General features: G+C 41.6%; 1 protein-coding gene across 5 annotated transcripts in view; it reads right to left on the reverse strand.

Moving 5' to 3' along the window:
- Positions 1-4,618: 4,618 nt before the first annotated feature.
- Positions 4,619-14,372, reverse strand: part of SLC9A4 (solute carrier family 9 member A4) — a 39,818-nt gene continuing 30,064 nt past the window's right edge. For 2 of the 5 annotated variants that reach the window (XM_062606888.1, XM_062606889.1), the window contains exons 9-12: positions 14,038-14,134; positions 12,453-12,584; positions 11,649-11,736; positions 4,619-8,405 (exon numbers count right to left, since the gene is read on the reverse strand). In XM_062606888.1, the coding sequence (XP_062462872.1) occupies positions 8,104-8,405; positions 11,649-11,736; positions 12,453-12,584; positions 14,038-14,134 (619 nt within the window). In that variant the 3' untranslated portion in view covers positions 4,619-8,103. Of the gene's footprint in view, positions 8,406-11,648; positions 11,737-12,452; positions 12,585-14,033; positions 14,135-14,372 lie in introns of those variants that run through there. The other 3 variants (XM_062606890.1, XR_009962406.1, XM_062606891.1) reach the window with 3 other exon arrangements.

Raw genomic sequence — 14,372 nt, forward strand, 5'->3', positions numbered from 1 at the left:
TTAATGGAAGTTTTCTTATTGATTTCAATAACTTTAATCGTACAGGATCAGTCCTTAAAGGCTTGGCTTTACTGAGGCTATTCCCAACCTTGAAGTTAAGCATTAAGATCTAGATCCTTGTGGGTATTTATGTGTTTAATTATTTTCCTGGATCAGTACTAGCCCACAAAGACATGTTCCAAATTCTTGGTCATAAAGGCATGACAGTTCCTAGATACTTCTCTCTGCCACAGGCAGCCTGTCAACTGGAAAGCTCCTTTGCCTCAAAACTTCAACAGTGTGTCAGGGTGGTATCAGGAACAGGTCCCTAGTTGAGATCAGGTAATGCATACAAGCACGATGTTTTCTTTTGTTGATATAAACTCTTGGAATGCAGTATGGCACTACAAAAAACCCACATCTTCCCTATGTTATGTCCTCTGTCTTCATGCCAATGGTTTTTAATTCCACAGTGAAAAATAATTCTCAAAAGGCAACTGTCCTGATAAGGATCCTGTCTGCAGTGGGAGTTGGGAAATAGTCTTTTTCAAATGCAGCCTGAAAGCCGCTGCCTCTTAGCATGGTTTACTTTTGATCCTAGCACTCAAATCCTCCTAGCAGAAGATTTTAATGTGACACCTTTCCTTTCTGGCTTTTTAAATACGCTACTTAATTCCATCAACAGAGGTCACTGCAGCTCTTTTCCTCTTCGCCGAAAGTATGACTTTTCCATCAGATAAGGCAGCACTAATGCTCTCATCGAGCACAGTTTTAATTTAACCATTAGAGACTGGTACAGGAAAATCTGCACATAGTAGGAGGCTGGGAAAAAACAACCAAACAAACGAACAGCAACAACAAAAAAACCACCAACAATAATAATACTGATAGCTCTTTTGAGCTTTGGAACTTAACCTAATTCATCCAAACTTGTTTATAGTGATATTTTGAACTTTGTCGCTACATCTATCTTTCTTTTCATAATCTGAGGACAAGACCTGTAAATCTGATCTTGGCACCAGCTTTTTTATCAGCTCTGCAGCTCTTGGTAAACCAGTACCAGGCATTTTTGCATTAGATAAAATAAGAAAAAAGCTCCTGAAAGAGCTCCTTCAAATTGCTAAGACTTGATTAGCAAATTTGTCAGCACTCATCTCTTTCATTTGAATCCACGTTTGCATACTTATGAAAATAATGGGGGAAGATTTTGGGATATTTGTCATCAGGAGGAATTCAAGACAAAGGGTCCATTTGAGTCACCAGTAATGTAAGCCTTGCAAATTTCTATTGCTAAACCCATTACAGAAGATTGAGCCAAATATGCTTACAGGCAGAAAGTCTTCAGAAATAGAGTATAGGAGTTGTACACAGTTAGACATTGTTAAAAAAGTACATATATTACCTTTTTATGTGTACATGCACAAATGGCTTAATTTCTTGAGAAGGAAAAGATTAATCTCAAAGCTAAAGAAGTTATAACGCCTATCTTTGGAAAGATGTTTTTCATTCATACATGCCAAAATTTCTTGGAGGGTCAGGACTGTGGAATTCCACTTCAGACTCAGTAAGCTGCGTTTAGATGTTCACCATGAAGGTGTCTGCATGTGGGGTAGATGGCTGAGCTCCCACTGGAGTCAGTGGAGGCTGAACTGTTCATCAGATCCCTGCAAGACAGCCGTTCACATATGTTCAACTGGTTTATGCCCTAAGTGCCATTGGCTGCCTTTTGTAGGTCCCCACCAATGCCAGCCCCAGGGGTGCAGTCCAGCTGCCATGAAGGTGCCCATGGGGCCTCCCTGGCCTCTGGCTACTTACCCAGGGAGCAGTGTGCTCCTTTGGCTTCTCTGCCAAATCTGGCAACTCAGATGTCTTGAGGCATCTGCGCATGACTTAGCCCTGAGTTTCAAGAAATTTGTCTTAGGTCTAACACCTGTGCTAAACACCTACATCCTCCCTTCCTCGTTGGACCAAAATGCAGTAGGAGCAGCAACTTACACAAGTTTTTTGATTCTAGCCTCCAAGAAAAAGGTGTATTTGTTATGGTATATTCACTTCTTACAAACCCCTTCAATGTTACCAAGTTTATGTAACTATACAAAACATGCAGAACATTATATTGGTTTTTGAAAGGAACAACAGTGAATGTGTTGGGGAAAAATGAGTGAAGAATTGCATCTTTTTTACCTTACATATATTTTACACATAAATACAGCAAAATTTTATGATGTCTTTTAGGAGTGTTTGTAAAGAGCAGGTCATTATGCCTGGCTTGAAGCAGTACAGAAAGAATCTAATGTCTGTCTGGATTGTTCCTTTCTGTGTGGTGTGAGCTGAATGAACGGTTTCAGTCTGTTCTTTTGTTCCTTTCTGTAGGTTTCAGCCACCAGAAAGCCTAAGAGAAGTAAAAGTAGACTTGGGGTCAAGGGAGCAGGGTCTCATGTTCAGTTCCTGGCACTGTTCCTGTGTAATGTTTACACACAGCTCATTTGCTCTGTGCAAGTTTCCCCACCTTTCATGTGGGGATTTAGCAGTGGCATAACGCACAGGATGCCCTGACTCTGAACTGTCTGTTACTTGTGTTCATACAGCACCTGGAAGACACTGTGCACCACTGCAAGTATTACTAATATTCATATATTCATAGAACGGTTTGGGTTGGAAGCAACCTTTAGGATCATCTAGTTCCTACCCCCTGCCACGGCAAGGACACTTTTCACTAAATCAAGTTGCTCAAAGTCCTGTACAACCTGGCCTTGAACACTGCCAGGGATGCGGCAGCCCCAGCTTCTCTGGACAATCTGTGCCAGTGCCTCACCGTCCTCACAGTAAAGAACTTCTTCCTAATGTCTAACCTAAATCTACCCTCTGTCAGTTTAAACCCATTACCCCTTGTCCTATCCCTACATGCTGTTGTAAAAAGTCCATCTCCAGATTTCCTGTAGGCCTCCTTTTAGGTATTGGAAGGCTGCTCTAAGGTCTCCCTCTAAGCCTTCTCTTCTCCAGGCTGAACAAGCCCAACTCTCTCAGCCTGTCCCCATAGGAGAAGTGCTTCAGCACTCTGATCATCTCTGTGGCCCTCCTCTGGACCTGCTCCAACAGATCTACCTCCTTCTTATGTTGGGGACCAAGCTGAACACAGTACTGCAGGTACAGTGTCATAAGTGCGGAGTAGAGAGGCAGGATCACCTCCTTTGACCTGCTGGCCATACTCCTGTTGATGCAGCCCAGGATATGGTTGGCTTTCAGTGTGCAAGTGCACATTGCTGAGTCATGTTGAGCTTCTCGTCAACCAACACCCCCAAGTCCTTCTCCTCAGGTCTGCTCTCAATCCTTTCTCTGCCTAGCCTGTACTGGTGCTTGGGATTGCTCTGACCCCTCTGCAAAACCTTGCACTTGTCCTTGTTGAGCTTCATGGGATTCCCATTGGCCCACCTCTCAAGCTTGTCAAGGTCCCTCTGGATGGCATTCCTTCCCTCCAGCGTATCAACTGAACCACACAGCTTGGTGTCATCGGCAAACTTGCTGAGGGTGCACTCAATCCCACTGTCCATGTCACTGACAAAGATTTTAAACAATGTTAAACACTGCTGACCCAAACACCAACCCCTGAGGGACACCTCTCATCACTGGTATCCACTTGGACATTAAACTTTTGACCACAACAGTGGTCATTTACCTTCATGTAATATTGAAGCTATTTCCACAGCTGGCTTCCATTTATCTATTGTTTTCTCACCAAGCTTCTGTAATGGGAATTTACCCTTAACTAAAGGCATGTATAAAGCTAGCTAGAGGACTTTCTGTTTTATTCCAAGATATCTTAAAAAAAGAGCCCTTTTATTTTGACATTTGGGCACTACTCACTGTTTTCACCCCTTATCACTGCTGCTAATACAGTAGATACAAGAAGCAAATGGTGTTAGGCCCTGTACCAAATAATGAGTCTAAATTAATACCTAACATACATGCCAGCAAAAAAACAAACAAACAGTTTAACTTCAAGCTGGTTTCATGATAATTTTGAATTTAGCAGAATAAAATAGAAAAAAGAACTGAGCAGCTGTCTGTGTATAAAATGTATAAAATGTATAAAATGTATAAAAGCATTGGAAATGACTAATACTTGTGCCCCAGCTCACTACAGCTATTCTTGTCAGATACTTCTTTCTTCTTAGCTTGCTCCTTGCAAGGACAGTAAAAAAAAAGTCAGAGATAATGTTCTGTTTGAGAGTCTCCTGACCAGCCGTTTAGTATTGGTGTGGCTGCAGTCTGCCCTGCCAAAGAAAGAAATCTGAAAATCAGAGCTTGAAACACAGTAGAAACCTGTTTTTTTTTCCCAAGAGGAAGGGTGGACTAGAAATAAACAAGAACTGATATTAACTTTTGAAATTTCATACTTACAAAACCAAAGCAGGAAAGAAAAAGGAGTTTCACTGTGATTAACTTTGAGGCAGATTTGCAAAAGGAAATAAATTAAACATCTTAGCTCAATAGATTTCCAGTCCTCTTAACTGAATCAGAATGTTACTCATGTTACCTTACACCTCTAATTTTAAGGTTCTTAAGTACCGTGAGTTTGGCAAAACAAGAAACGTAATTGTCCTACCTAAAAAGCAAACAAAATATAAAGATAAGGTAATCTGGTTTTCCACTTTTAACATTTGTGGTTTATCCATACACGTAGGTAGAAATTTAGAAAAAGTTTCTATAAGGAAAGAAAGGTTGGAAATATTTGTTATATTTTCCAGAGTCTCCCATAGGCTTTTAAATAGCAGTTTTCATTTATACATGACAATAAAACATGAGTTTGCAGGGTCTAATGGCTTCAGGAAAAACCTTGAAAGTGTCAGTCCACAAAACCAACATACTTGCAAAAAAAATAAGAATTATTTCATAATTATTTCCATCTTCTCTTTCTTAAAAGTCATGTTTTTCTGGCAATCTGATTATTTCCCCTGTAGATATCACTGGTCCTCTTTCTCTGACTACCTGTCTCTTAAATATGAATTAAACCACCCTTCTTACACTGAACATGGTCGTTACTTCTCTACCAGCTTCTCCAGCCTGAAACTCTAGCCTACTTTTCTGAATCTCATACAACCTTTCTTAATTGCTCTGAACACATCTGAACTTACTTTGGTCTTTTAAGTTGGCCTATTTTCTTGCCCACACACACATCAGTAAATCAGTTCATCTAGAGCTCTTGCCGAGGCATTTGATCTTTTCCACCTGTTACAGCTTCTCCTCTCTGGCTTTAATACACACATGGCTGCTCCACTGACTCGAGTTTTGAGTCATGTTCTGAGGCAAATTATCCCTCCTGCTTCTGCACTCCTTCACTGATATCCTCCCATAGTGCAACTCATGAACTGCTTTTAGGTCCTTCATAGCATCCCTCCCTGTCCTGCTTTACTATGCAGCCACCGTGTTGTTTCCCTGACTATGCAGTTGCAGATGTTCCCAGTGGGCGCCATTCCCCTTGGAGGAGGAACCATGGCAATGCTGTCTTTCAGTGCAATCTGTTAACTGGTATTTCTGGAGGTCACATTTTGGGCACTCCCTACAGTAGCTGCTATTGTGTCCAGATTGCTGGCACTCCTCTCACTGCTGCATCCTTCATGATAAGATCTATGAGAAAGAGATTCTCCTTTAACTACAAGTTCCTACTTGTCTGGAATATTAGTTGAAGAGTAACAGCTGCAGCAAGAACAACAGGATCTAACAGTTAATCACACCATGCAATAAATACGAAGGTATTGTTGGTTGCTCACAATATACTGTTGACCCTGATAACTCTGCAAATACTGATTGACCATTGTTGCTTTTACTGTTAAAATATTTTCTCATTATGACTGTTCTTATTATTGTCTTATTTTTCTCATTGGTTAGCAAGTTCTTGTCAAGTGTATCTCCCATTTTCTCTGCTGTTGAAGGTACAGGCTATTCATTATTATTCCTTCCTGAAACTTACCTGTCCTGCCCTATCCCCCCATCCCAAGGAAACAGACTTAATTACCCAAGTTCCTATTTTCTCTCTGGATTTCAAATAATAATTCTTCACCTTCTAGGCATGAGTAAGTTACTTGTAGTGAACCATTACTGTAGCTATTGCTATCTAAAATATAAGCAATGTGCTTCTCTAAGAACTCTTTTGTCTACAAGTATGAAATACCCATAAAAACAAACAAACAGTGCAACTTTATATTTTGGAACATATTTTATACACGCATCTGCAGCATTTCTTCTTGGCTGATGACCAGCAAAACCATTAGCAGCAATTGCATAGAAGGAAATTTTCTTCCACTCCTATTTTCTAATTGCTAGGAAAGAAAACTAAAAATAGACTTTACAAGTTTGTGGACCACACTACAAAAGCTGTGAGAGCTCTATTAACTTCTAGATGCTCTATCGCTTTATACTCTCTGAAGACCTGGCTCACTGATTTCATCAAGGAAAGATTAGGAACAAACCAAGAGGTAGATTTTATTCCAACTATGCACTGGTACTTGTATTTTTTGTACTTGTATATTTATTTGTATTTTAGCAAGACTTAATTCTTTTTCTCTAGTTCTAGTATAAATGATCATTAGGAATTGAATGCTTTGCTCCTTACTTACAATGGGTGATTATATGAATGCTCCATGACTTTTATAGTATTTAATAAAGAATTTAGGAGTCAATTTTAAGCATGCCTGCCAAATACACCCTGACCAAATTGCACAGTCTTCTTTTCCATCATGTATGTCTAGTCCCTTTCCATGCCACTCCAGATATCCAATTAACCTTCCTCATTTCACATGTTTGTATCTGTCCAGCTCCCCCACACAACCTGCTGATTAAATCTTCTTAAAGAGGAAATGCTGAATTTGCAGCTGACAGTAATTCCTGTGTTTAATCTCTCTCCTGAGCTCCCTTTGAAGGTGAGATACTATCCCTTCTTCACCTTCCACTCAGATTTCCGCTTGCCTTTCACTGCTGTCTCCAGGGACTGCCTCCAGTCCACATCACCCAGCAGCCAGTTTTGGAGATCCTACCCCCTTGTGACTCCGTAGTGCAGCAGCAGGTCCCACACCTTCATCACCTCACTCCATGCACCTGCATCAGCTCTATGCCCTAAGCACCACATCACTAATTTTGGCCTCATTAAATTTCATGCAGCAAGTGGGTGACTCACATTGCAATTTAAGACCTGATTTTGTATGATAACTCTTTTTCTTAATGTTTTCATACAGATTTATAAAATGTTAACATAACTTGCTATAGGATTGAGATCTGGCAAGAGGTACTTCCTCTTTTGGTGAAGCTGGGTTTATTTGTTGATTTTCAGGTACAGAACTGTATTTCATTGCTTATTCAGTGTCGGTACAAAAGCCAGACCTTACCCTCTTGTAATAATTGCTTTCATAAAAGGAAGTTGTATCATTTCTCTGGCACAGTAAGGAAATGCAAACAGAACTTAAGTTTCATAAAGCTTTGTACAATTCCAGTGCATTCTTTATGGCCTGCTAAACACAAAAGCTGCAAACATGAGAAAAAGGGGGAAAAAGGGTTTTATTTTTTCCCTCTGGTGGTGCTGAAAATGTCCACTAAAAATCCTTTTTACTCAAGTACTTCTTTAGACATGTTCCATGACATTTAGGTGCCTAAAAATGCATTTCTGTTTTTTAACTTTTTCCTGGAAAATCTCAGCTACTCTGAGGTCAAAAGCTCTAAGCAAGTTGAAGTTCCCAATCTTGGCACTCTTGTGCCAAGTATGTCCTTCAGTGTTTCTTTCTTCTGGATGCAGGCCATAGTGCAGAACAGAGAAAGGCAATATTAGCTTCCACCCACAGCATTGCATGTGCCCAACTATCGTCATTTAAATCCGTGTCCAAACCCCTACAAAAGTCATGTTCCTCTTTCCTGCAGTGTTTTGTTGGAAAGAAAGCTTGACAGAAACATGTAAGAATTTGAGCCTTCTCTGAGCCACTAAGTACCTTGATACAGCATTTGAAAGTGATATGAGAACAAGTGCAGTAGTCCCAAAAGGAAAATTGGGATTTGGTTCATATAAGAGCTCTGTTATTTTCTCTGGAGCAGTGCACAGAGGGCCCTAGAGATGCAAACATTGCTCTTCTGTGCTCCTCATATGTCTAATGGCTTGGCTGGTGCCATTTTTACTGTCTCCTCTTCTGACTCATATCCCTTTACTTCTCCCACAGTGAATTGAGACTTTGGCATTAGAGCTAGATTTTCTGCTCTGGTGAAACGATGCTGCCTGATTGAATTTCCTCTTCGACCTGATGGATTGGATGAGCGTGCTCGTCTATCCAAGTGTGCCATTGGAATCAGCTCTTCCTGGTGGTACTTTGCTTCAACTGGCCGTAGTTGGGGCTGGGGTCTGAACATTACTGGGAATGAAGCATCAGAGCCACTTCTGTGGTGATCTGAAGGAAAATAGGCAAATAATTCATATTTTGAAGAGGAGAATAGAGAAACACCACGGTACTGGCAAGGACAGTTAAAGGATATACAATACAATACAGCATTATGGTTTTAAACCCTGAAACTGCAGTATTTTAAATAATTATTGTATAGAGAGCTAAGAATAGCCCTACATTTTATTTTTATCCCAAAGCTGATGTTCAAAAGATTTTATTGATCTTGCCTCTACCTTGAAACCCCAACAAGTAAGCACATTCAGCTATCTTTTAATGCCTGACAGAGCTGCTCAATGCCTTCACAGGGCAAGAGTGCTCTTTTATGTAGCTTTCAATTTTCTACAGGCATCAAAAACCAGGTTTACCAGTAATCTGTGATTAACACCTGGTAAGAAAACAGTTTCACCTGAAACCAGGAGTAAGACTCTAGGGTGCTTTGATTACATTGGGTGTGTCAGACCTGCTCCTACCAGCTTGCTTTGCCACAAATACACAATAAAAATTTGCCTGCTGTAGGCCAATAACTGGCTTGCTCATTCTGTTGAGTTCATAGAACATTTTCACTCTTCTTAAAGCCACTTGTAGTTAATTTAAGAAACAGCTTGTAACAAGTTAGGAGGCATTGGGAAATAAACACAAAGGTCTATTAATAGTAAAATTAAACTATACACTGCTGCAGTTAAAGCACACATGTATGGCCTTAGTCACATACTCAAAAGTTGTCAAGTTATTGCAGTTTAATAACTATTACATTGTTTTAAACTAATGTTTACTTCACAGTTGTCGCAAAGTAAGAATGCATACACCAGCACATACCTCTACAAAACAGGGGAACAGACTGGTTTAACAGCAGAACCTGCTTCTCGTAGGCCATGTGGGCATACCATAAGCAGTAAAATAGGATAAGTTGTCTCAGATTTGAAGGGCTTTAGCCCTTCATACTTAGCCCTTTGTGAGCATTACTGCTGCCAAGAACGATACACATTGTCAAAGAAATAATTTATTTGTATGAGTAGCAGAAGGAGCTGATATGTGGTTTAAGGATCTATTTGTGGTTATTTCTCATGTTTTAGTTACTAAACTTTCTGCACAAGCTATAAATAAGAGCTAAACCAAGCTCGCTAGAGGATGCTTGCTCCAGGAGGGCTTCCAGGCATAGAGAGAAGAGGTGGCATTTGTCTCTGTAAATGCATATGTGCATATATGAGGTTGTCATTCTAATTTCCTACTGTCATGGTTTAAACCCTAGCCAGACAGCTTGTTCACTCACTCCAAGTGAGTGGTGCTGGGCTGAGAGCAATCGAGCACCATCCCACCCCCCCCCCGGGGCTCTCCCCAGATCGAAAGAGTGCAACTCCTACGGGTTGAGACAAGAACAGTCCAGCAACCAATGTACAACACAAATCACCACCGCTACCACCAATGACAACAACGATAAGAGAAAACAACAAGGGAAGAGAATACAATACCACCGGCCAAGAAACGAGTCCCACCCGGAAGCCCGTGTCCTTCCAGGTAACTCCCAGTTACCCCCCACCCCGGGCATGACGTGCTGTGGTATGGAATACCTCCTTGGCTAGCCTGGGTCAGGCGCCCCGTCTCTGCTTCCTCACGGCTTCCCCTCCTCCCTGGCAGAGCATGAGCCTCACAAAGTCCTTGGTCAGGGTAAACATCACTTAGCAACAACTGAAAACATGGGTATCACCAGCACTGTTCCCAGGCTGGAAGTCAAAACACAGTACTGCACCAGCTACCACGAAGGAGAAACATGACTGCTACTGCTGAACCCAGGACACCTACATTCCTTACGTTTATTTTCTCAGTTTCTAAGTGCAGTTTATTTCATCTTAACACAGTTTATGAAAGGAGTTTAGGGTGGCTTCCTCCTGCTGAAGACAATTTAAGGTGAATGCTACACAACCGACTTTGGATGGGGCCAGAAGCTGAACCAAGAAGCCTCTTTGGATATGATCTATTTGGATAGATCATAAGGTAGGTCTCAAATTCAGGCCTAGCTATTAATAAAAAAGTACTTTCATACACTGTTTCAGGATTTAGCTCTTTCCCCACTGAAATAATATGCCTATCTGGTATAGAAGGACTTGGTCTCTTGAAAATGTCTGAAATGCTTTTAGGTCTGAGGCTGCTCTGTAGAACAATTTGAATCTTTTAGAAATGCACATATCCCCCATCATGGCGTCCTGACAAACAGAACTGAAAACAATCAATCAGCTGTATGAAAAAAGGAAAAAAGAAAAAAATCCCCATGAGTAATTTTATTTTCCCCTCTGAACAGATCCTCTTGTGTTTCGGTTCTGCTGCCACCATGTGTGACTGCCCAGCCCCAGGAAGATGGTTGCCTTCACAGGTCTCCTGTTTTCATCTCTTTCATAGTAAAACAGAAAGGGAAGAAAAAACAGTTTTGCACCTGCAGGAAACAAACTTTGTTGTCCAAGTTTTTGATATAAAGACAACAATTAAACATATGCTTTCAATCTCTAAAGCTAATTTTGCTAGAAATGAATATTTCTAAGGAACACAAATGCCTTTCAGGTTCACACAAGTAAATTCAGAAAGGAGTCAGGGAGATTACAGATGGAGACAATGATGAACATTCAAGCGTCTTAAATTCTGTATTTTCTGTGACATTGTTTCGCTGTGTTTCCTTAGACAATTCAGTGTTGCTCCATCCCTAACTTCTGTCCCCTTACTTGAGAGTGCAGCTGAGGCTGGGTCTGTGTTTTACTGTGTACGTATGATAATATGAGACTGGCTGATAACTTTATCCAGTAATTCCAGTATTACTACAGAAATGTTCATAGAGAATAAGGTGGGAAAGGGGGAGAAGAGACCAGCTACTTGGGGACAGACTCTGCCAGGAGTTTGTGTTAGGTTATGCGATTAGAGGGGGGGGGGGGGATCAGCCCCATGGGCAGGGTAAGACAGCCACATAATCTATACCAACAACAATGAACTAGTCCCTGTGTGTGATGTAAGGGGAGAACAGGGGATCCAGGAGCCTGCTACAGGGAAGAGAAACCTCGGCGGTGCTGGGATGAGATAGAAACTGCTGCAGTAAAGACCATGTAAACAACACAGATCAAAAAGAAAGGAGAAGAGGGTGTAGCTCATTTAAAGAGGCCAGAGACTTCCCTGGGAGTCCTTATTTGGTACTGCTAAATCCACTGAGCCACTGGCCAAGTTTCTTTCACTGCTGGAGTAGGATACAGAGTAAAGCATTGCCATTACCTGTAAAAGTAACATGCCTGGCTTTTTGTCTTGTGCGCTGTCTGGGGCCCTGAGGCAAGGAGAGGTAGCGTACTTCTGTGGTGTTAACCTGCATATGAGACACAAATGTGTTCAGTTCCTGTGACTGTGTCTGCCGTTTGCACCTCTTTGGTGAGAAGGTAAAGAAGGATGGCTATATGCTTTTTCTTTTGCACCTCTGCACTTTTAAAGCCCAATTTAGAGGGGAATGAATAAGAACAATGCTTGGCTTGGACGGTTGAACTCAACGTCAATGCCAGTGAAAAATGTCAGTGTCCTGACATTTGGCCCTATGGGGTTTTTTTACAGTCAGCAGAGAGAAATATGTTCTTCTAAGATTCACCTTTCCTATTTCATGTGACAACTTTAAATAAAATTAATATACCCAGCAACAACTTATTTATCTTCCCCCACTGTGATCAACTCAGCTTTAAATATCTATGCTATTCAATGACTACCTTTGATCAGACAAATCTTACTGATCAAGAGCCAACAGTCAGTGCAAGGTGTCAAGGGCTTTGCATCTGGCTTTTTGTGATTATATTGTTTTGCACATACCAAAATAATGCAAATTACATTATTTTACTACTGGCAGCCATAGTAGCTGATCTCTAACCAATGTATAGAGGTAGTACATTAATATGTTGCTGTCAACATGCTAAGGACACTGGGGAAAGTATCCATTTTAATTATTACAAAAAAAGCATATAAAATGGGTGTCTGTTTCCTTATTTACAGAGAAGCAGAGGCATTTTTCACATAAACAGTAGTATATGTAACAGGTACCGGTCTACCCAAAGGTAAGCTGTTTCCCTTCCTGCAACTCTGCCTCAGGCTGTACTGCCGACGGATGAGGATTTCTTGGGCTTGTTTCTCGTTTGCGCTGGTAGGCAGGTTGTGTCGATTGTACGCTGGTGCCTGAAACAGAAAATGCACCTAGCTGATTTTCTTTGTTCTTCCAATGTTAAAAACCTTGTGCAGTCTGGTTGATCATGGGGCCATAGACTCATCATAGATCTCTTTGGCATCACATGAAAAAATGCAGCCTCGTACTAAATTCACTGCTGGAGATCAAGATAGGAGGAAACACAAGAACAGCTGTATGTCTTAGACTTCAAGGACTGCATTTTGATGCCATCTCTCATAGACTCTTGACTGTTTGAAGTGCACTAGAAACATATACCTACCCACACAAGGTTATTAACATCTCTGGGCTTGTTCTCCCTTTGTCATCCTTTTCCTTGTCACACAGTTGGGAGCTACAGATCTGAGACAGGTCCCAAGAGAGAGATAGCTGATTAACTAGCCTTTGAGCCTTAGTACTAATATTACTGGGCCAGCAGCAAGCTGCAGATGTGCCCAGGAGCAAAAGACTAAGTTAAGAAGAGTACATCTCCAGAATAAGATACACAGACTGAGTTTCCTTTCCATACCTGGACAAACTACACCTTAATATCACCCTAAAACAGAGTATGTTTTAGGACAAGCTTTTTAATTTATTGCATACATCAGGTGAAATGAGGGAAATATTTATCTGTCTTAAGGAGAAAAATTAAGCCTTCTTAAAAAGCAGAATCTGATCTCTGTCACACCTGCAAAGCTCCTTGTAAAATTGGTCTGGTGAGCCAGATATTATCAGTTATTATCACCCTCATTTTATGGGGGGGGGTGTGGGGGGGGAACCCAAATGTGTAAAGTAAAGCTCCAGAGGAGGTGGAATATTTATTTATTTTTCCTCTTTCTTCTCCTGTTAAGCTGTTGGTCCCATGCAGATGGAGGATTTACCAGCCTCTCAGCTGTCTTTGAGCTACGCAGTATTTACCACTGCTGGTCCATCCACCTCCACAGGGTGGATCTTCACTGCTGCTGGCCACCCCCCACAAGAGCCTGCACTCATCCCCGGGTACCAGGTAGCTGGCTGATCAGTGTCAGTAGCTGGTTGCCCAGCATTGGTCCAGCCTAGCCATCCACTGCACGGGCCGTGCATGCCGTGGGGACAGAGCATTTGGCAGCCTGGAGATGATGGTTCCCGAGTCACGGGTAGCTGTGTAGTGAGGAAAGCCTGACCTCTACAGCCCAGTCACAGATTTTCCTAGCTTTCCATGTTGTTGCAGGGTGAAAAGCTGATGGAGAAAACTCGCTTTCTCTTTCTACATCCAGGAATGTGCCTCAAGCCAGGGCTTCTTCCCTTCCTTCCCTTCCCTGAGCATCTCTAGGGTCGGAGCACCTCAGGGCACTGGGCTCACATCTCCCACCAGCGTTGACCCCAGGGCTGGTCCTAGTGCTACCACCCACCATGGCTGTGATATGGGGAGGGCAAACAAGAGCTTTCAGTCTGCAAACAGTGAGCGATAGCAGGTCGTTTACACACCCTTTGTCGCACTTGGTATAGATTATGTGCCAAGACTTCTCTCAAGGACTTCATCTCTGTGTGGGAGAGCCTACGCACACGCCGATTTCTACCATTCCTGCAAATAAAAGAGAAGTTTAAATATTACATTAATGAGTTGATTGAATACTCCCATGAAATGATTCATGGTCTGTTTTTTAGTACCAGAACACAAGACTCTTCAGCCTCTTCGTGACCAGTGACACCACAAAATCGTTCAAAGATTAATAAAAAATGTCATATTTTACTCTTTCCTGGGTTTTATCAATGTACTGGGTAGCCAGAATGGGCCCTAAACCTTCATACAGCTGGTAGTA

The sequence above is a fragment of the Pezoporus occidentalis genome, unplaced genomic scaffold, assembly GCF_034315485.1.
Source record: "Pezoporus occidentalis ecotype Australia unplaced genomic scaffold, CSIRO_AGI_Poc_V1 ctg99, whole genome shotgun sequence".
In the NCBI taxonomy this organism is placed as follows: domain Eukaryota; kingdom Metazoa; phylum Chordata; class Aves; order Psittaciformes; family Psittacidae; genus Pezoporus; species Pezoporus occidentalis.